At 43.6% G+C, this 22902-nt stretch overlaps 1 protein-coding gene across 1 annotated transcript in view; it reads right to left on the bottom strand.

Moving 5' to 3' along the window:
* LOC138634083 (thrombospondin type-1 domain-containing protein 7A-like) overlaps positions 1-22902 on the bottom strand; it is a 151559-nt gene that overhangs the window by 68179 nt on the left and 60478 nt on the right. The window contains exons 5-9 of the mRNA XM_069720699.1: positions 19459-19524; positions 13345-13500; positions 10512-10715; positions 3710-3904; positions 53-299 (exon numbers count right to left, since the gene is read on the bottom strand). Coding sequence (XP_069576800.1) covers positions 53-299; positions 3710-3904; positions 10512-10715; positions 13345-13500; positions 19459-19524 — 868 coding nt within the window. The remainder of the gene's footprint in view (positions 1-52; positions 300-3709; positions 3905-10511; positions 10716-13344; positions 13501-19458; positions 19525-22902) is intronic.

Here is a 22902-nt window from a genome sequence, read left to right as displayed (position 1 = left end):
AAAATCAAACATTAAACGTGGTAAAAAAAAAAAAAACGGAGAAAGAGCTTACTTCTTCGGTGGCACTTGTCCCACGTTGACCCGGACGCAGATCACCTTGCGAGTCTGCATTCCCGTGGAGCAGAGGGCCGGACCGGTGCCGCCGGGTCGCACCGCCACGGAGGTGTTGATGGACGAGGCGGAGGGGTCTTCAGTGCACGGGCCCCAGGGCCCCGTCTGCCAGTGGTAAACCGTACAGGCGTGTTCGTTGCAGTTCCGCACCTCTTGGAGGGCGGTGCTGTTCGGGCACAGGTTTCCACCTGGGAAGACCAAAACACTGTGAGGATCAACATTTTAAAAAGCGTGAGAAACCTTTCTTGTAAAAAGTAATTTTTGGAAAATTGGATTAAAAAAAGACCCACCCAACTCTGTGTTTCCCTGACGCCTTTTAGCATCTTTCAGTTTATTGTTTTGGTTTTATATCCCAATTTTGTTTTTGTTTTTACTATTTTTCAAAATAAAAGCTTCTCCACATGAGCTGCCTCGCACCAAATGTAAGGCTGAAAAAGTTTGACACCCAGTGGAACATTTGACAGCTAAATAGTCAGATATTTCCCCTCCAGAGGTGGTGAAGACCAAAACAGAGCTAATAGGAGGGGCAGATATTAGACTAAACATTCACTGCGAGGTCAGAAAGTCAAAATCAACACTAACGTTGCTCAGTTTCTGCCGAATGTGTAAATAAACAAAGATCTTGTAACAAATTTAACATAATAACTTCAAACTGTAATATTTCAATGCTGTGTTTATTGTTTGTTCTGCTACCCAAAGCTGACAAAAATCAATTGATGCAGCTTTAATACCAAAAAAAGTTGACAATCCGGGCGGGAGCTCAACTAAATCCTGCACAAATAAATAAGAACTTTAGAAGATATGTTGTAAATGAGTGGGTTTTCAGTTCAAAGTTGTGAGAGATGTGAGACTTTGCTTCCCTGAGGCTACACACCGAGGCTCAGGTCAATTGATTTATAGTCGTCTGTTAGATTTTAGGTGCTGCAATAAAGGCTGAAGATGTCGGTGTGTTAGTTTCTTCTTTATTTTCATAAACTCATTATCATTACGACGTACTAATACTTAATGTCCACTGGTGTATCTCATTTGCTTCGCGATCGGCCCTCTTTCTCTGTGGTCGAGTATCTTTGGGGATTAAAGTGCTTTTCCTGCGGGGGCGGGGCCACTCATTTTTTTTTTTTTAAATCCTTATTCCAAGAAAACACAAAGATAATCCTGGAATTTTGGGAGGTTTGAACAAGACGTGCGTAATTTCAATATTGTGACCACAATGACATTTGAAAAGCACCGGTCTGGACATGGATCCGTTTCCCTACAAATCTGATTGACCTTCTGAAATTACTGTAAATCTTAATGCTGCCAATTTTGAAGAAATGCAGTAAGTACGGAGTATTAATTTAAAAGGTGCAACATTTTGCATTAATTCTGTTTGACAGAGTGGCTTTTACACTGTTTTTTCATCAATTGGCTGATGTATTTTTATTTCCATTTTTGTAAAACAAAAGAAAACCAGTCCTTTTTTTTTTTTTTTTGTATGCATTCAACGTCGTTCTCTGGAGGAGTTCAAATGTTTAAACCCTGCTGCAAGTCACAGGTCAGACTTCAAATGCACCACTTTAGTGTGCACAACTCTCCATCTATCGTTTTGTCTTTCCCACTTACAGTCTCCCTCTCATCTCTCTTGCGAGGCAGCGGTCGGTCGGTCGGTCGGTCGGTCGGTCGGTGGACTGAGAGGGGGCACTCTCCGGTTCAGAGTAATTTCAGACACTTATGGCTTTCAGCGAAAAAAGATTGAGAGGCGTCGCGGGTCTGCGAGCTCTCCAACCTGTGTATTTCCCGGCTGGAGTTGACAGCGAGTCAGCTTCTCTAAAAATGAGCGTGCCGGTGTAAAAAAAAAACAACAAAAAAAACACGCCAGTCTGAATCGCAGCTTAAAACAAGCCTCGGCCTTAATGGGCAGCGAGAGTGACTTCCTTTCTGCTGACTAACAACGCGGCGACGCTCGTCCCGACACCAGCATGACATGGCGTCTCAGATTGAGCAGGAGCTGCTGCGGAACAATGACCTAGAAAACGCTGTGTATTGGACAATGGGAGGGGGGGGAGGGGGATGTGAGTCATCTTAGATGCAGTGACAAATGAAGCCCACATATGTAAGTTATTATTTTAGCACTATATTTAGGTCAGGTTGTGTCTGTGTTTTTTCCAAGTCCATTAAAACGTGCTGGAGCTGTTATCCAGTGCACTTTGTTGTTCTTTTTTTTTTTCCTCCTTACCGTTACATAAATGTTCACGTGTTTGCGAGATAAACTATAATTTGCTGTCTCATTCACAAAGAGCTGCAGCCCTTCACCACTTGGCATGCAACTCGAGTCTCGTTCAAATGACGGGTGTCAAACAGCAAGAGGCACTCGGGCTTCCTGAAGTCCCGCCAAGATCACCGCGGGATTGAATGTAAGCAGTTATGCTAAATGGGTCATTAATTAAATGTATAAAAATGCATTAATTAGCAGGGAGAAATTCCATGCAAACGCCGAGTGCATGCATATTAATATGAACCCTGTATCGTTTGAGTGGGTCTTGTATAGTTTACTTTTTTTTTTTTTTTAAATGTTTATTTCGTCATTAATATGCAATACAGGAGCTGCAAAAATCTGCCAAGGAGCTCAACATCTAATCAGATAATCTACTCTGCAGGGGGAGGCACAAAAGCCTCGTTCAGGTATTGTTCTTCCCGCACGTGTGTGTGTTCACGAGAATGTACGACAGCAAAGTGCAGATTAATCAAGTTTATCAACTAATCTAAAGCTACAACTACGATATTTCTAAAGTCGAAGATTTACCGAAAAGTCCCGGAAACGTCGGCACCCGTGAAAGACCTTTCGACAAAATACACGTTAGATACGTTAATGTGACAGCTGAGGTATGTAAACTACGACTACGGCAGAACAACAGCTAACACGATCAGGCTATTTCACACATGGCCAACGAGGCCTGACTGCAACACGACTTTGCTGAATAAGTTCTAAAATCAATTATAATTTTAGCCGGAAGCCGTTATGATAATGTACACATTTCTTTTTTCTTTTTGATAGAAGTCAAAACAAGCCAAACAATTTCAATTTCACGACATGAACGCACGTACATCAGCGAGATGTTTTACAAAAAAAAAAACAACAACAAAAAAAAACAGCTACTGGCAACTTTCAATTACAACGTTACCCTCCATCACTGTGATCCAGGCCACAACCATCGCAGTGACTGTGAGAGAGCAAAAAAAACAAAAAAACACACACAGCAGCTCAGATGAGACAGAGACGAAACACAGAAGGAAAGACAGACAAAAACAAGGCGGACGCACACAGAGATTTAAAACCCGGAGTGAGAGAGAGAGGAGTGATCTTAGAGAGAGATAAAAAAAAAAGTGAGTGTCAGGCGAGGAGGCCAACCAACAGAAATAATCACCCAGACAGATAAGTGGACTGTTTAAGATAAGGACAAATGCACATGCAGACAAGTGTGAAATCCAGACATTCAGTGAGTGACAGCGAAGGACGACTTGAAAGGCCGTGACTAAGCCAATATCCGGGGCCTCATCTGCATATATTTCCATACGCGACGGCCGGCGAGAAGCCGCCCGGGCAGGTGCGAGATCTCACCTTCGCCGGCGTTGTACGCCAGAACGGAGCGCGTCCTCATCTGCTTGCCCTCGATGGTTTTGCTGGAGCACGTCTGGGAGCAAGTGGACCAGGGCGTCCAGTCGCTGAGCACGCAGTCCCTCGAGCAAGGCACCTCGCAGGGCACGGGCTCCGGGGTCGGGGAGGACGAGCAGAGGCTTCGGTCCACCGTCTCTCCTGAAGGACAAAAAAAGAAGAAAAACTTGTGTTATTCTGCTTTTAATAATAAAGATAAACTGTGGAAAAACTCTCTTGACAGCAAGCTCCAAACTCTGTAATTCATTTTGACAGATATGATTATATTTATTGTGTTCGGATGTCTTTTTAATAAAAAAAAACCACACATTGCACCAAAAACTACATTAAAACCATTTTAATTATCAGGCTCCTGATGAACTCAAAAATTATTCAATTTGTGATTATAAAATCAGATTCTTCTTTAATCAGTTTAATCTAATAATATGTATTTGTAAAGTAATTAGCAAAGCCTGCACAAATAGCACTGGAGACCGCTAGTGACGCTATCTGAGCAGCAAGACGCAACGTCGACCGCGAGAGCTTGAAATAGATTAAAGAGCAAAGCACAGTTTGGTTTGCGAAACGACATCATGAAGGAGTTTGTAATTTTGGCCGTCGCCATTTTTGCTATTCTGGCGCCAGAAGTGACCATATTTGGACGAGCTGGGGAGGAGCAAGCGCTGGATCTGACTCGCTCCGTATGGAAACCCGAAGACGCTTCGCCCCGACCCATAGCTCAAACCTGACTGCATTGCAGGCCTGTCAATCAAACAGAAAAACAGAAAAATGCCTCTTTTTGAGGCCTAATATCTAATTAATGATCAGATTGTTTTCAGATGGACCGCCAGAAAATGAATAACAAGAAAGGGCTTCAGCTAATGACACCACAATGAATTGTGGAAAAAAAAAAAAAATCGATTGACTTTGTATTTCATGAAAGAAGTTGATTGAGAGTCGATGAAACCAGAGCCTTTTAGAGCCGACCCCTAATGGCCTTCAGTGGTATTGCACTTCTGCATTGGTCTCACTTTTCAGACGTGGAAGCGACGTCCACTTTTATATACAGTCTGATTAGAGAAGCGTGGAATTTATTGGGGTCGATATGTCTCTTTATGGGCTGAAATAATAATAAATTATCATATTTTCTTTGCCTGCCCTGTAAATGATATGAAAACCCTTTTTAATGAAAATACAGACATTTTTAAAGGTAAAGAACTAGCAGAACTGTACCTTTAAATCAAAAGAGTAATCAAACATAAATATCATGGCCATTCTAGTGTTAATAATAACAAGGTATATTAATGCTTATTCTTAAAACGGGGCACAAAGATAATGATTAAATGATATAAATGATTATATTTGTAATTAAAATGTGTTAAATTCAAAATTCCAGCTTAAACTAACACACTTCTGTGTTCAGGTAATGACTCAAGCTTTTGGTGTTTTGAAAATAACATCATATCCGAAATAATGTTATCAGATTTCTTCTGAATTAGTTGTATTTTCACACCTGAAAACTCAGTCGATAGTTTGAAAAAACCTGCTGTGAAAAAAGTTGTATGCATTTTTTTTTTTTGTTATGTTACTTGGAGCACATTACTAACAGCGAGAGATTCATCATTTCACCTTCCCTTCACGCTTTCTAATAACGTCGGTAAACTTGGCTGCCAGGTTGGGAAAGACTGGGGAGTAAACTTGGCCAATTAAAACGTACATTTTTAGGTTCAAAGATTCATTGTACAAATTACACTGTCACCCTCGCACTTCACTTCGGTGCAGAGGAGGCTGGAGTGGCTCGGAAAATGAACAGCTGTGTGTCTTAATTGATGGCACAATGTCAAGCACACAGCCCAATTTAAAATGTCGAGACGTGCTTGTTTTCTTAAGACGCCTGTTCTCGCTAAGACAATTTGGGAATTATTTCGTCCCAACTGGCACATGTGCCAACTTGGCGTTGTCTGATAGCTTCATGTGTCTGGTATATGAAAGCAGAAGGAAGTCTGTAGACGAGAAGTGAAGATTTCAAACAGGCAGTAACGCAGATTTAATTAAGGAGTGTACGAAAGAAGCTTATCATTGTGAGGTTCTTGTGCTTTACTTTAATCATTTCTATTTTAATGTCTTTTTTTTCATGCTTATTTACACTCATATTCCGCTACATTTATTGGACATCTGTGATTACTTTTCAGATCAATATTTTATATTCCCAAACACATACGATAAAGCTTATCATTTGGCCGGCGCCATCTTGCTGGTCACTAGCGGCTCGGAGCCGGGGGATCTGACTCGATCTGATTGGAAACCGGCCGATATGACGCCCCGCCCACCGATATCCGCAGCCTGTCAATCAAGCAGAACCCCTCCCCCCCCCAAACATTTTTTTTTTTTAAATCGTAGCAGTTACGTGCGGCATTGCTATAGTAACAACACCATATCGCAGAGATTCTATCTACAGTGGAAAACGAAATACTGAAAAATACGTGCTACCAAAAACGAGTAGAGTCGAGTTGAGTCGAGTTGAGCTGGAAGCGGCAATTTAAAAAAACAGGCTATGGACAAAGACTGAGCTGCATTATGGTACATTATTATGTATTGCGTATTAGCCTGCCACTGTAATTATGCCTGTCGCTGTGACATAGCTGCGGCTGTGTTGGTGGCTGCAGCCGCGGCTTTCGCTCTGGTTGTTGTGGTATCGGCTGCGGCGCATTCGTTCATAATGGATGCATCGTTAACGACGCAGCGGTGGAATTGACATGATGGTGCTGGCGGGGGCGTTGAAGTAAAGCCGCTGTATTACTCAACTCCTGAGGCGTGTATCGCTGGGCACATCTGTCATATCTGATAGAAGCACCACAGGTTCGTATGGCTACGACGCAGCCCGGCAAATCTGTTGCGCCACAGAGTTAATTACAAACGGCACAACGGTTTTCCTCTTGACCGAGCACTTGACGACAACGAGAGCTCCCGTTAAACGGGCAGGTTGGGCGGCCGTCTGCCTCGAATGGTTGCCGTGAGAGGAAGGGACGACAAAAAGAGGAAGAGGGACACCAGGAAAAAGATGTAATGATATGAAAAAAACTGAAATGTGGATGTAAAGTGTCACTTCATTTTTGCTTTGTGTGGTAGTCGCAAAGCATCTCTTTCTCTGCCAACAGATCAGGGGCAACAAATGGCATACTTCCCCTTCGTACCCTAACTTACTAGTACGCTTACTTATTAGTACGCTTACTTATTAGTACGCTTACTTGTGCAGTGCTTGAATTTCAACAGTCTAGCGTATTCTGCATTACTGGAAATAACTGTAGCATTTGAATGCAACACATTTGCCATCTTTACGTTTTTTTTACCTCAAATTGAACATGTTTTTTCGTGCCCTCCGTTCAACGCACACAATCAACACACTGATGCCTTCTACCCAACAACAGTATGGTGCTATTTAATGAAAAATAAACACTTTTGCGCGATGTACTACAACAGCTTCGGCTTCCTCGGCCGCTGCAGTATAAAAAAAAATCCTACTACGTCGGTGATCCCTCCCTTTTCGCTACGATGAAAGAGTTTCCACCGTTTCACACTCAGCTTGTAAATCATTTGGAGTACACAAACCGCATGCTTCCATACTTAACAGTGTATACTCACTTATGCGCTCAAAATAGAAAGGTTAAGTACATCGTTTGGAAGACAGCATCAATGCAAGGTAATGCAAAAGTAATACACCAAAAAAAAAAATATATATATATATTTTTATTTTTATTTTAAATTATTTTATATATATATATATACACATCTCTCTGTGGGAAATCTGTGTTTCAGATGCCAATGGGTTGTAAATAATTCTTCCAAGAGATACAATTATTTAGAATTTCTCAAAAAAGAAAAAGCAGAGCTCAGAGATGACTCAACAAGAAATTTGTTTTTTCCCCCCACTTTCCAGTCCTATTAATCATTTCGGGACCTTTTAGCTCGACATTTAGAGGAGGTCAAATCTCCCCCCCCCTTGACCAGCCACAACAGAAAACCGCTTACAAAATATAAGTATAAGGATTAACATTATAAGCTGTGCTATACTTGCAGATAATCTCCTTGTATTTGTTTTTAGAAGGATTTTATATGCAGGATTTTTCTCATGAAAAATGTTGACGTTGTTTCACTGGTACTTAAATTACATGAAGTAAAGAATATAAATGCATCTTTGGTGTAATGCAATCATAGGTCAGGCATTGTTTCCAAACATGTGGTTGAGCTTCGGCGATTACTTACATCTCATTTAAAGATTTCTGGCATATATTATACAGTTATTTTTGTTGAATTTTCCAGGCAGTTCAATTCCTTGAGCTGCTTTACAGGCAATCCAAAGACGAGAGCAACTAGACGTGGGTGAAACCTTATTTGCAAATAATCTTGAATCACAGCCTACATCAGTGAATCTGTAAAACATCAATAATCTCTTCACAGAGATGGAAAATAGATGAAATCAATCTTACCACGGGACACGTCGGATGCTTCAGCGTTGATCGAATATCCCTGGATTTGTGCTTCACCACAGAAATAATTCAAATAATTGCACTTTTTTTCCATATCGACATTACAGTTGATTATGAGGCTTTTATATGAATTATTTGTCAAATATTCATATTGATGCACTCTTGACTTTGGCCCCTTTCCATACAAAAGTGGCAGAAAAAAAACCCCACATGGAACTCTTCACATTTTTACACCATCGTTCATGTTTTATTGATGAGCTCCTACTATCAGCCATAAGTGGATTATATTAACCCACATAGTCATCTGTATTGCTTCACGTGTTGGAGTGAACCGAGCAGAGAATCTTTTTTTTCTTCTTTAAGTGATGAACACATTCCGGGGAAGGAAATAAATTGTAAACCTTCCAATGACCGAATTGAAATTTCAAGCAGACGAGAGGCTTAAAAAAAAAGTCAGACCGCGGCCTGACTTTGCATTAAGATGTCACTTTTGACAGATACGCAGTGAACCAATCATGACTGAACTGAGAATGGCACAAAAAAAAGAAGCGACAAGGGACCCCGGCAGTTTTTCAGGCTGGCACGGAGAAAACATGAATGAACAGAACACCCACTATGAGAGGAAAACCCTCCGCACTCAGTATGCAGAGAAGAAACAGCTCCCCTTCCCTAAGTGGGCAGGCAGTCAGCATGGGGAATATCAATAGCCGGTTTCAATAATGTTTGTATCGACCTTCGCCTGTTGTTTGGGGCCCCCCCTGGCTGCGTGGCCTTTCTCTTTTTATGACCGGGGGACACACTCGGAGAAAAGATATCGCCGACGTTGCGGCGAAAAAACCTCTGAGGCGAAAAATCCAAACAGAACAAATCAATTTTCATCAGATGGGGGGGAGTGACTGTGAAGGAGGATCAATCAACCAAAGTCAGGAGGGGTAAGAAACGGTGCAGAGTTTTCCAACCACTCCCGCAGCATCAACCTGAGTACCTGCGGCCGATGCATGAGCGGTGATTTGTGGGAAGACGTTGGAAGGACATATTAAGTTCTCCAGCAAGGAGAAAAAACACGAACAAAGTCGCTGCGGTAGATCATAAAACCAAGAACTACTGAGTAAATCTGGAACTTGATGAGATTCCAGGATATAAAAGCATGCTACGCTATGTAACCCAAAGCAACGAGGCAAAAGTCAATAATGTGTTGAGTCTTATTTTGCCCGTTTACACCTGAAGGCGAGAGGACACCTGGGAAGCATCTCCGCACTGTCGCCTCTAATATTAAAGATTTACAGTAATAGAATAGCAGTAAAAATCAGGAGCAGCAAAGGGCTCAAGAAACCCCAGGACTCAGAGCCGTGGCGGAGGGCTGATTTGATTTAGTGCGAGTGGGGTTTAATTGTGCGTGCGGAGAGGAAGACTGTAATGAGGGAGACGGCGCGAGGGAGGTGGCAACGTCAAATCAAGCAAGGGGTGAAAGTCGAAGAGAGCGGAAGGAGGCGAAGAGGGGGAGGAGGGAGGATTTTTCCTCTGAAAAGTTGATGATTGGCACCCGGGAGTTGTGTCATGGAAATCGGGACTACAGCGAAGAGGGTCAGTGGAGAGGTAGCCTTGGAAATGTTTAATACAAGGTCAGAGCGGCTCTTTTCCGTTGCGAATGGAGGTCGCTCAAAAACACGAGGATGATTAACCGCCCCGTCTCGGAGGAGGAGCAGGTCGAACTTTAACAAACGCATCGCCTGAGTTTGCAAACCTGGAAGCGTGAAGCATCGTTGGCAGCCGCTCAACCTCGTCACTCAGCGACGTCGGCTCATCGACTGCAAGCGAGTGGCAACTTAAAAGCGATGTCACACACGTTGGTTTGTGAAACGGCCGGCGCCGTCTTGCTGGTTCGGACTGGAAACCCGACGATACTACGTCCCGCCCGCAGATAGCCGTAGGCGGACTGCGCCACTGGCCTGTCAATCGAAAAGACACGCCCCCAAAAACATGTCCTTTTGAAGCTTATTTTCAAACTAATGACGGGATTCTTTTCAGATCGACCGCCAAGAAACTAATAAGCTGTCGACACCGAAATAACTGGTGGAAAAAATGTATTGACTTCGAATTTCATGAGAGAAGTTGAATGGGAGTCCATGGAGCCGGAGGCTTTTTGGAGCCAACCTCTAGCGGGACACAGTGGTGTTGCATTTGAAGGCACTTCTGTATTTGCCTAATCTTTCAGACCTGGAAGCTACGTCCACTTTTATATACACGCTATGACTTAAGGAAGTTAAATTTCCCTTTCTTACCGACGCTGTTGACGCACCGGACCTGTGCGAGCTGCGTTCCGGCGCCGCACTGCTTCTCGCCGTCGGGAACGCAGCGATCCAGACTGACCAGCTGCCACTCGTAACAACTGGGCTCGTCGCACGGCACCGCCTCCACCAGGTGCGGACAGTTTCCAGGACCTCCCGTCGGCTCGTTCGTAATCTGCCGTTTCCTCAGTTTGAAACCTGCAGTTTCAGAAAAAGAGATCATGAAAAGTACATTCAGGATGACATCAAATTTATCAACAATATAGGATGGGGTAATCAAAAAAGTTCAGAGGCTGCTGCACGTGAATGAAGCACAGCACCGTGACGCGCACGGAGCAGGGAGAAGCTATAACCTTCGTGAGTAAGTATTCAAAGTTACGTCTCTTTGACGACACCAGCACCGGAGTTACGCGTGCTTTTGTGATCGGAAGAAGTCGCTGGGAGCCGAATCCGAAGAGTAAGCGGTGGTGGTGACCTACGATCGTGTTGAAAGGAGAACTCAATTTCCATCGCTCCGCAGTTCAGGTGGTTTGTAACGACTGTTTCCCCTTCAGACGCCTCAGAAGGTCACGGTGGACCTTCGGTGTTGACAGTCTGACCCCGGGGGACGAATTCACGGTGCAAACGTCAAAGGCAAACCCACCCGGTTGCTCCTGAACCCGACGCGCCTTCTTCGGTCTTGGATGGTGACGCACCGCCTCGTCTAGAAATGTCACTCAAACAACCTCGACCGGATCATTACTTCGTTGCCGTAGGCTGTTTGAAGCATTTTAAGGGTCTCCCCTGCCGACTTCCCATTTTGACACAAACTTTGATGTGCCGTCTCCGCTCGTGTCCATTGCTAATGCACACATACCACTGTTCGCAAGAAACGGGCAACTCAGGTGCTTTTCAATCAAACGGCTCCCTCACAAAGATTGCAGCCTCCCTCTGCTTTGAACTTTATGAATGCCGCTTGTTTTATTGGTATCATAGACACTGTTGGTTAGTAACCAAGTCCACTTTAATGTATAGTATATTTTATGCTGCTTTATACTCATATATTCCACCACATATCAAGGATAAATATTGTACTTTTTACATTTCTTTTAAGGCTTTGCTCGTATTTACTTTTCAGATTAGATTTTAGAAGTAATATTTTGTTGGTTTTTTTCACATAGAAAAACAAATGATGTGTTCATTATTCACCAACTTGTGAAAAATAAAATTAAAATAAACAGTGTCTAGTCCAGGGACCTCCAACCCGTTTTCCTCTGTTATATTTATTCAACTGTTCAAAATGCTTAAAAATGGAAAAAAAAAAAAAGAGAAATTTCTAATCCATCAATCACCTCTGGACCCCTCAGATTTATCTCATTACCCGTTGGAGGGAGCCTCAATTTTAACGATCTAATAATGTCATTTACATCAGACACAGCGGCAATTTCTCTGTAGTCTTTTAATTTGATTCTTTAAAGAAAACATTTTAATTCAAGTTTTAGACTTTTGCCATTTTACTTAAGTCAGATCTGAATCGATGTGAGAACTCGTTCCACCCCTGGAGGTATACGCTCACGACCGGCTTCGTTTTCTTTGACGGTCGACTGTTGTTGAAACAGCTCATTAATATCAATATATTCATATTTCTTGACATGATCAGAGCCCGAGCTGCCATAAATCTCACGCTGCCCGTCTGCTTCTAGTGTGGTGAGTTTTTACTTCCAGTTACAGCGCAGATGAAAGGTCATCAAGCACATCTGACTAATGATCCGAGTCGTGCGCAAAGTCCTCCAATGGCATAATTTTGAAGCTTTAGTGAACACGTTGATCATAATTGCTCTTTCAGACGTCACATTAGATTTATTTATAATTACACATGATTACCAACTATGAATGCACTGAGGGAGTAATGGCCATATACTGGCACGACAGGAGTGCCTTTATACTTAAAATGCAATTAAAACATGAACACAGAAATGCGTTTAATGTATTTTAAAAGAGATGACCTGCTACCACTGCAGGCGTTTGATATTTTTTTTAAATTCTCTGAAGCTGTATGGTGAAGTTATAGATGTTATAAAAATATTCATAATGTGTAGTAAAACTATAATGAAGCGTGCAGGTTCATTAAATGCGTTTCGGACTGCATAACAATGTTTATAGACAGGATGGAGGATGGAGCACAGTCAGCATTCACTGCGCTGTAAAAAAACAAAAAACAGCCGCTTTGATCAGTGTTTCCGTGTTAATTGATGATTGGAAACAACAGCGAGGAGCGAGGTGGGAGGTTGACGGTGTTTTTAGCGCAAAATAAGTAAATTCATCGACAGGTAACTGACAAATAACTTTTTAGCGCGTTTATCATGTTTAATAAAGGCAAAAAAAAATCATTAAGGAAAACATTACTGCAGAGGGGCGGACTACGAAATGAGATTACTGGGTTAGCGTTAGGTAGGTTGAGACTAAAGCCAGGATTGTCGGCGTCACAAACTTGGCTATATCGCCGTGGTAACGTATCCTGCAATGTTAACCTGATCCAGAGGAGGTTATGTTCGAGATGTCGGATCAAAACTGACCAAAAAAAACAAAAAAAAAACACCTGCTGACCGAAAAGTCTAGAAACCTTTCAACTTAAGCTACCAATTCACACAATTGGCGACTTCTGTCCTGCATTCAGCTCGGATTGCGTGTTTAAACTTCCACATATTTATTTATTTATTTATTTTTTAAATAAATGATTTGCTCCTCATTTCTAAAATAATTGTTTTCTGGTCCGAGATAATGTAGTTTTAAACCAGCATACAAACACAACAAGTCTGATCAACCGTGACGCTTAAAACCTTCGTACCTTTCTTTCCGGCCTGATCGTCACAGTTCTCGAAGGTGCACGGCCCCCAGGCGCCCCACGGCGACACCTCGCAGTCGATGGGACACGGGATTTGGCACAGCTGGGACCTGTTGGGGACCGGACCCCCGCACAGCTTGTTCTCCACGGGGCGGGAGGCTGTGCACAATCAGCAAAAAAATGAGAACACACAATGAGCAGCAGATAAAAACCAACCTGGTTGTGAGGGTTTTTCCTTATTGATTATTATTTTTATTTTTTTTACAATTAGCAGGAATAAAGGGGGGGAGGTGGGGTGGTGCCTATTTACTTTTATTCCAGGCGTTAAGATCCCTTTGGAGAGGAGATGAGAAACACGGATGGAAAAAAAACAACCAAAAAACAATGCCTGTGAAGTAGACGCTGTTATTCCTTTGTTTTGTTTTATCGCCTCCCTGTTAGCATGTCAGAATGATAAATTAGTAATGATTATCTCGCGCGGCACCTTGCTCGCGGCATAAAACACGGTGGCGCCCTGCCCGCCGAGTCTCGACGGGGACGCGGAGAGAGGATGCAACAACACAACACTGAAAGTGCGAGAGGACGTCGACGGTTACTTTGGCTCATGTTTATTCCGCGAGGCGTAATTTGGCAGCTGCTTTCCCCTCGTTGTGCCATGTTACATTTGGAGGAAAGAAAGATCTCCCTTTCCCATGATGCAACTGGTCAGTGCGTTCCTGTCTGAACTCCCACTGAGGAACTTTGAGGAAAAAAAAAGAAAAAAAAAAGGACAGATGCTATCGCCGTGCAAAGCAGAGCTCCGTGACGACTGTGCGGAATACATTTCTGAAGGTCCGCTCGACCGTGCCACGATACATAAACCTGATGTGCGGGGAGGGGTGGGGGTGGTGGTGGTGGTGGTGGTGGTGGTGGGGGGGGGGTTCTTGGAGATGCGGAGTTTATGCATTTATGCATGTCGGTGTCTTTTCAAAGCAGCGCTACTGTATCTTCCGAAGCTGTGCGTGCTTTCATTCAATACAAGAGAGTGGAGATCAATGGGGAAAACGTACAGACAGAGAAGGAGAAAGGGAACTTTTGACACGAGCAGGGATGGACTGATTGTCTCTCTTGTTCAAAAAAATATAAGGCAGCGTCGACATTTCCGTCAGCTCAGCTTAGCACAAAGACTGAAAACGGGACGTAAACAGCCGGCCTGGCTCTTTAACAGCAACTTTAAAGTTTGCTAATTAGTATGTTCGCATCCAAACGGCCTCCTCGGGAACGGAAAACCGAAGCCAAGTGCGTAAACTGCAGTTCCTGGAAAGGCCACCAGAGGCTGGCCCCCAAAAGGGAGTCAAATCCTGACGGACCCACGTGTTAAAGTGCTCGACGTTAGAGCAGAAATAACCATGTTTACAGCCTGTTTACAGCCCGTTTACAGCCAGTTTACAGCCTGTTTACAGCCCGTTTACAGACAGTTTACAGCCCATTTACAGCCCGTTTACAGACAGTTTACAGCCTGTTTACAGCCCGTTTACAGCCAGTTTAAAGCCTGTTTACAACCCGTTTACAGCCCGTTTACAGTCTGTTTACAGCCTGTTTACAGCCTGTTTACAGCCTGTTTACAGCCTGTTTAAAACCCGTTTACAGCCCGTTTACAACCCGTTTACAGCCCGTTTACAGCCAGTTTAAAGCCTGTTTACAACCCGTTTACAGCCCGTTTACAGTCTGTTTACAGCCTGTTTACAGCCCGTTTACAGCCTGTTTACAGCCTGTTTAAAACCCGTTTACAGCCCGTTTACAACCCGTTTACAGCCAGTTTACAGCCTGTTTACAGCCCGTTTACAGCCTGTTTACAACCTGTTTACAGCCTGTTTACAGCCCGTTTACAGTCTGTTTACAGCCTGTTTACAACCTGTTTACAGCCTGTTTACAGCCCGTTTACAGCCAGTTTACAGCCTGTTTACAACCCGTTTACAACCCGTTTACAGCCAGTTTACAGCCTGTTTACAGCCCGTTTACAGCCTGTTTACAACCTGTTTACAGCCCGTTTACAGCCCGTTTACAGCCCGTTTACAGCCTGTTTACCGAAAAAAGAAAAAGAAAAACTGTTTTAATATTACAAATTTTCCAGCTCATACAAATTTGAAGTCACCCATTTAAATCGTACCAAAGCTTAAATTTAAGCATAATTAGGGGCGGGGCTGCTTTGAGTGGCAGTTTGTCGCCGGCGCAGTTGCTGCCTGCAGGTTTTTCGTCAAGCAGGCTTAATTGGGTCCGCCTCAGTTTCACCCACGCGCCTCGTCTCGGCCCAATTTTTTTGGGGGGGGGATCAGCCGCAGAGGCACGCGGAGCAGCTCTTTAAGAACGCTACCGGTCACGTCCATTTATTATATGCGGGTTTCCCCGCCGTATTTTGGGAAGCCAGTTAAGTTCTTCTTGATAACACGAGATACAACATGTTAGCTTTTTGGACGTAACGAAGAGAGCCACGCCCCGGCTGTTCGTCGTCTGAGCAATTAAGCAGCTGCTTGTTCGTGGCTTCGTGTTTACCAGACAGACAACGACGGTTGGTTTTTATCTTCTGAAAACAGCTTGAATCAAGAAAGCAAATAAGTGTTGTTGTTGGTTGTTTTTTTTTCCCCCCCATACTCTTTTAGAGCACCGGGTCCAACAGCTCGATGCTTCCCCCGTTCGTTGCTGGTAATAAGAGCTGAGTCGTGTTCGCTCAGCAGACAGCTTCAACCCTCCCGCCTGCAGCTCAGCACTCTGACTGACACGTCTGAGCCCTCTTTTACTTTACAGCTGCACACATACAGTATAACAAAAAAAAAAAAAAATCAGGTTTCACTCCACGACGCACATTCCTATGTGTTTAAGCTATATCATTGCGTAATAAGTGACAGATATATAAAACATTAAAGATCCCCCTCCAGATGTTTTTTTTATTTTTTTTTTTAATAGATATCCTACTTTCAAAAGCTATTTTATTTGCCTGATTAAAATTAAAAAAAATCAATTATCTGGCAAAAAAAAAACATCTTAAAATGACCTCTACTCTTTTCTCTCCCTCATTAAAAAAGTGCCGAGTCTGTAAATGCGTTTCATCTCGAAAGTTTAACTGCTGGACGCGAGATGAGTCACCCTTCACTGTGAAGTCCGCCGTGAAGGTTTCAGACTTGTGCAAATTGAATATCTGAGCGGGTTTCAGCTTCCGAACTATTTGTGATTTTAAAACTCACGCACGTGTGCCCGTTTATGAAATAACTTTCCCTCCTTCAGCAGGCGGATGTTGTGAAACAGCTTTCTAGTGGCAACCTCTTTACAGCGAAGCTCAAACATTCAACTACAGGAACAGGAACTACACTCGCGTGCCACCGTTAAATCTTAATAACTTCATGCGGTGTCTCTCCCGTAGTGTTTTTTTGTGCTTATCGTTTGTAGCCTGGAGCTCTTCTGGTCTGTGATTCCTGACCCCGACCGACAGCTCACGCCTTGGATCTCTGTGCTGCTCTTTTCTCTCTCTGCTCGACGGCCGCCCACCTCCCGGTCAGGTCCTGTCGGTGGGTTCGTCTGAATAATGTCGTAAAGTTCTGTTGCAGGGGCTTTACCGTGTTGTGATTTGGCGCCATATAAATGGAATTGAATTGAATTGAATTGAACTAAGTTAAGGTTAATTGAGTTGAGTGGAGTTGAATTGAAACATGTATTGTGCACATGGGAAAACGTGATTTTGGAACATTTTCATGGTTTAAAGTACGAAGAATGTCGATTCCCGTATTAAACTTTGCCACGTAATTGCCCCCATGTTTTTATATGTTGCAACACGTGTCTTTTCTATAAGGGATATCAGCCACCAGAAAAATGTGGTTTTGACGCAGTGAGTCTTAAAAAAAAAAGAAGAAAAAAAACACGGCGGATATTTTAAATCCAACGTTAGAAATACTGTATTACGCAATATACGACAGGTAGTTCCGACCCAGCGATCCGATTGGTCGGCTGTACATTTGAAACGTGCTCAAATCACCATGACAACACACCTTACTCATCACCAGAAATATCACTCCGCCTGCTCAACGGGAAAATAGAATTGGAATAGAATTTGACATATTGTTCAATATAATGTTGTTAAGACTGAGCGAGCTGAGCAGTTCGGTGTTTCTACGTTCTGTATTTATTCAGTTTGAGAAACCGTCTCTAGAAAGCACTAAAACGGACTACATCTCGTCTCTGTTGCTAGGGTCGTTGCTAGGGGGCTCGGACTACGTCCTGGAGTCGTAAACAGCGCGTACGTGACATTCGCTTCTGTTGACGCGACTGGTTGTTTTCGAGAGCGAACGGCCCCACAATATGAATACATTTAGATGACGTATCTTATTTCGATGGTAACTTGTTGTATAATTGCAATATAATAATATCATATTTCTTAAATATAACATCAGGTGTGCCTTTCTCGAATCAAGAGTCCGCGATCAACTCGTGACACCGCGTTGCCCCGTCAACGCCTGCCGATGCGATCGCACTTTGTCTCGTCTTAATCTGAAGCTGCAGGAGAAAAGATTGAATGCGTTCGTGGTGTCAAGAGTTTCTGGCGTTAGAAGTAAATCCACCTCTTCTGCAAAGTGACGCTCGGCAAAAAAAAAAAAAAAAAAAAAAACATCGTGAAAAACATGTACATACTCGAAGACTTTTTCCTCCACAAAAATACGACGGCGGATTGAGCTCCACTTTTCAAATATTGAGTGCTTCATTTCAAATACGGATTTTTTTTTTTTTTTTTTTTTGTACAGCAGAATTTGGGGATTCATCCCAAAAAAGAAAAATGTAAAAAAAAAAAAAAAAAAAAAAAAAAAATCTCTTCACATGTTCAACCTGAGGCACTTTACTTCCTGTACTCCAACTGTTCCTACAAGACATCTAAGAGCTTAAAGTCTCACGCAGGCAGGAGAGCCGGATCATAATTCCCTCGAACGGTACGGCGGGAACGGCGAGAGGCTTTTGAAATGCAAAAATGGCTAATTCCTGTTACAAATACACCGAAAGTCAAATAGTGAGGTTGCTGAGCCGCCGTTAATCCACCGTCTTATTGGGAGAGGGGTGGGGTGGGGAGCGGTGGGGAGGGGGGGGGGTGTACTACTAACACTTACTTCAATCTCTTAACATCAATCCATTTGTGAATGCAAAATCGAGGGACCGGCAGAGGATCCGTCTCCGTGCGACGAAGAGAAGGAAAAAAAAAAACATCTCCGTCGGACCGTTTTTAGAGCCGACTCTCCGGTGAGTTCGCTTTTCTACCGTGCAGATTTGACAACGGGAGGAAGAAAAAAAAAAAAAGCCCCCCCCCCCCCTCTGGCTTACTGTCTGCGCTCTCCTTATTCTGTTAGTAGGGGACCAAAGTTTGTTCTTACAGTCCCTTCAAAGCTTCGACTCCCCTGCCCAAAGAATACCGAACTTTGCTGTAACACGACGCCTCCTTTTTCGTCGGATGTGCCGACGGCACCGAAATAAAAGAGATCCCGTCCGGGTTTGCAACTTTGTTTGAATCGTAGGTTGTGCACATTTAATGTCAATCACAGTCACAATCAACATGTGTATCATTTATTTGGAGAATATTTGAACCATTTGTTGTGTTCAAGAGAGGAGAGGAGAGGAGAGGAGAGGAGAGGAGAGGAGAGGAGAGGAGAAAGGAAAAAGAGATAACAAAGGAGAGGAAAGGAGAGGAGAGGAGAGGAGAGAAAAGAAAGGAAAGGAAAGGAAAGGAAAGGAAAGGAAAGGAAAGGAAAGGAAAGGAAAGGAAAGGAAAGGAAAGGAGGATAGAACTGAAGAGAGGAAACAAGGATATAGGAAAGGTGAAACAAATGGAGGATGTTAAAGGTGTGGACAGGAGAGGACATAATGTGTCAGGAAGAGCAAAGGAAACAGGGAGAGATGAAGAGGAAGCAAGAGGATGAGGAGACGAGGACAGAGGGGGAGAATATAGAACAGGAAGCGAGGAAGGATTAAAAAAAACAAAAAAAAACAGGAGAAGGAAACGGGAGGGGGAAAAAAAAGCCTGGGAGGTAAAAAAAAAAAAAAAAAAAAAACAAGGGGAAAGGCTGAAGCTTCGTTATCAGCGTGACTGAAAAAAAAAACACCTACCTGTAATCTGGAAGGTGATGGAGAGGAGAGGGGGGACACTAGGCTTCTGCTGTCTTTGGGTCTGACCTGCTGCAATTACAGGGGGTGGGGGGAGGGGGTGGGGGGGTGGGGAGATAGTGCTATTAGCTACGCACACACGGCGGCACTATCAAGCAAACACACAGCGCGAGAGGAAAGCAGGCGGCGACTAAAGCAGCAGCAGGAGGAACCAAATAACAAGATCCCATCGGCCTCCTTTGGTTGTTTGTGTTGACCAATTTGTCAATGCAGAAAAAGCCACGCGGACTTTGACCGGGTCGGACATCGGAAGTGTTGTCGCATCAGAAGAAATCTGATTTTGGAGCCCGTTTAATTTCCCAGCGGGAGACGTATCTTAAAGGTTTTTGGTCAGACTGCAGGGAAATCAGATTTTTTTTTTTTTTTTGGTCAGATTCGGCGCATTCGCTACGTCACCAAGGACACGGCAGGTGAAACGTATTGCGCCAAAAAGTACCAGGATGTCCGACCACATCCGGATGCGGTGTTGTTTTTGCAGTCTCGCAAGCAAATGAATAAATCGCTCTGCCAGCCGATAGCGTAAATTCTGCTCACCGTGCTCGTTCTGAAAAAAAAAAAAACCACACGACGTCGGCAATAAATGACGGGAAGAAATCCGATCCGAGCCGGCGGAGCGAGACGCGTCTGTAGAAACCTGATTGGAATCGCATTTCAAAACCGCCTCCAAATGTGCGTTTTCATGTGTTTTTGGGGGGTTTTGCCGTTCAGACTTTCAAAAATAAATCTGGATTCAGTCGGGATCTGACCAAAATCGGATTTCGGCTTTTGGAGTCTGAACGCATCCATAGTCGCCAGCCATCATTTTGCTTCTTTTGCGTGTTTACGTGCCGCATCGTAAAGAAGCATCGGCCACGATTTTACCTTCTTTTTTTGGGGGGGGGGGTTTCCAATAATTTCAAGGAGTTCAGCATTTCATTTTCTGTGTTTCAGGCCGATATCAGTGTCGCGTTTGTGCGTCAGAGCCTCACAAGGCGGGAGGAACAATACACCTATACATCTTGCATGACCAAAGTACCCCCCCCCCTTTCCCTCCCCTCCCCCCACACACACTTCTAAAGCTGACACACGAATGAACCTACAAACAACGGCAGAAAAGATGAAACGGCAAATTGTGCTTTTCAGCGGAGGGAAACGGGAGCTGCAGCGATGCCTTCGTGAAACGCAGCCAGATGCAACGACAGCGCCGCGTTTCCAAAGAGTCTTGTCATCGCAGCGGGGTTGCCAGGTTTTTTTATGCTACCGTGTCTGTATTTAGACCAAAAGAAAAAAAAACCAAAACGGTCTTTTGATACGATCCCCGCGGGTCGCTGACTGAATCTTGCCAACCAGCGTTGTACCCGGAGATGCTGCACGGAGGAGCTCCGCCAGCAGATGAACTGCTGCCGGTCCAGAAATGCTTTCAGCAGCTTCGTCCTACCTGCAGTCCCAATCGGTACACATGCTTTTTAATTTTTAATTTTTTTTTTATGAGGAATAGTGGTCGCCGTGAATGAGCACCTCGTAAAGGGATTCTGGCTCTTATCTTTGCGGATACTTGTTAACGAAAAAAGAAAGACAAAAAAAAAAAAAGTACTCGAGGAGTTTTGTACGTTAGTTTTTTCGTCACGATTTCCAAAAAAAAAAAAAGAATTTCAAATTCGATCGGTCGGGACAGTTTCCCCGCCGTCCATTTGAAATGATCTCAGAAGGTTTCTGGATCATGTTCATGTATAGCTTCTTCTCTACATGGTAGAGATCGGACACAGATATTCGGAAGCGTTTCTGAGCCCATGCAGTGATTTCCACAACAGAATCGTGTCTGTGTTTCAAGCAGTTGTTTTTGAAATTTCAGTTCATGTACAGAATGAAAAAACAACAACACGGTTTTTAACTTTAGACAGAGCCAGACAACACGTTGAAGCTTGTTTCCCTCTTTATGCTGAGTTAGCTTAACTCTGCCCCGTCTGGACTCAACGCAGACACGACGTGGACAATAATATCCTCATCTCACTGTCATACAGAAATTGAAGCGTTTTTTTTTTTTTTTTAAACGCAGAACTACTTCTTCTAAATCTTCTGCTGAGTTCAAAGCGCACCGCTCGACCCCGCGTATGCAGTTTGAAGCTAAACCTCATCTGACAAAGGACCTTTTAATGCTTGCAAAAACTGAGAAAGCCCCCCAAAAAATGTCACCATTCAGAAATGCTTTAGGTTTCCTCACACTGCAGAAAAAAACAAAAACAAAAAAAACAGAGTTCCTCGTCGCCGTGGAAACGTTTTGGATGGCATTACTTACCGCTGCGATACTGATCTGATGGGGATGGAGGGGAGGGGGGTCAGACACAAGCTACTCCTTCGTAAAGATTAAGGTTAAGATTTGGGCGGAGGGGTGGGGAGGAGGGGGTTGTGGGTAAGCTGATTTCAGATCCTGGCCTGAGGGGTATCTTCCGCCCCGTTTTGCATGGTTGATATTTATGCATGAGACTTGGGGAGAAAGAGAGCGCTTGGGTTGCAGCAAACTTCACTGAGCCACCGTCTGCCTCTCCGTCGCAGCGGTGTGCTGCGAGATTACTCCCCAATGGAGGGAAAAAGAAATCCTGCACCAAGAAGATAAGAACTTTGTGCATGCATGTGTGCGTGTCACACACACACACGCATGCAGTCAGGCAGCCATGGCAACAGCTCTCTCAACATGCTTGTCTATACAGTATAAATCTTTAACTGTATCTTAACATGAGGTTGTGGGCACCTCACACGTATGATTTCTAGGTTGTTGCTTTTTGTTTTGTTGTTGTTGTTTTTTTTGAAGGCGCATGCTCTGTAGGCTCCCACTCGCCTCGCAGCCGAGGGAAATAAAGACAGAGGAAGGACGTAGAATCTCATAAGTCAAACATTATTTCTTACATTATTCAATACGCTTTGTCTGAACTGTGCCCGTCGATTGATTTGATCTCGGCTACCAGACTCATTATTCTTTAATTAGCGCGGATACGCGGAGAAACCGAATGGACCGACGATCAATTCCACTTCAGGGAAAAACAATGCAGAGGCTCACAAGAAGACACACACAAAAAAAAAAAAAAAAAAAAGCACCGCTAGCGCTTCCTTTATTTATCATGTGCGTATTCAAAGAAGATCGATTGAAACTAACCATTTGGGAAGCATTACAACGCATAAAACATAATAATCCGCAACATATTTTTGAAGGTAAACATGGGTTTTGGTGCAGATGTAGCACGACGATTTAGCTCAGAGCAGTTTGTTAGAGCTTTCCAGCAGCAGATATAATAAACACACGCAGCCGGCTTCTCAGGAATTACATTATTATTAATACCACCCCTCCTGAAACAGCTGACATAAACAGAATGTCAGATTGAATATTAGCTGATGATATTACTCTACTAACAT

This window comes from Brachyistius frenatus, unplaced genomic scaffold (assembly GCF_029030835.1).
Source record: "Brachyistius frenatus isolate BFR_SWC_R1_liver_20210118 unplaced genomic scaffold, ASM2903083v1 Contig_247, whole genome shotgun sequence".
Classification (NCBI taxonomy): domain Eukaryota; kingdom Metazoa; phylum Chordata; class Actinopteri; family Embiotocidae; genus Brachyistius; species Brachyistius frenatus.
The sequence above is the reverse complement of the archived record's forward strand: the minus strand, read 5'-3'. Positions and strand labels throughout refer to the sequence as shown.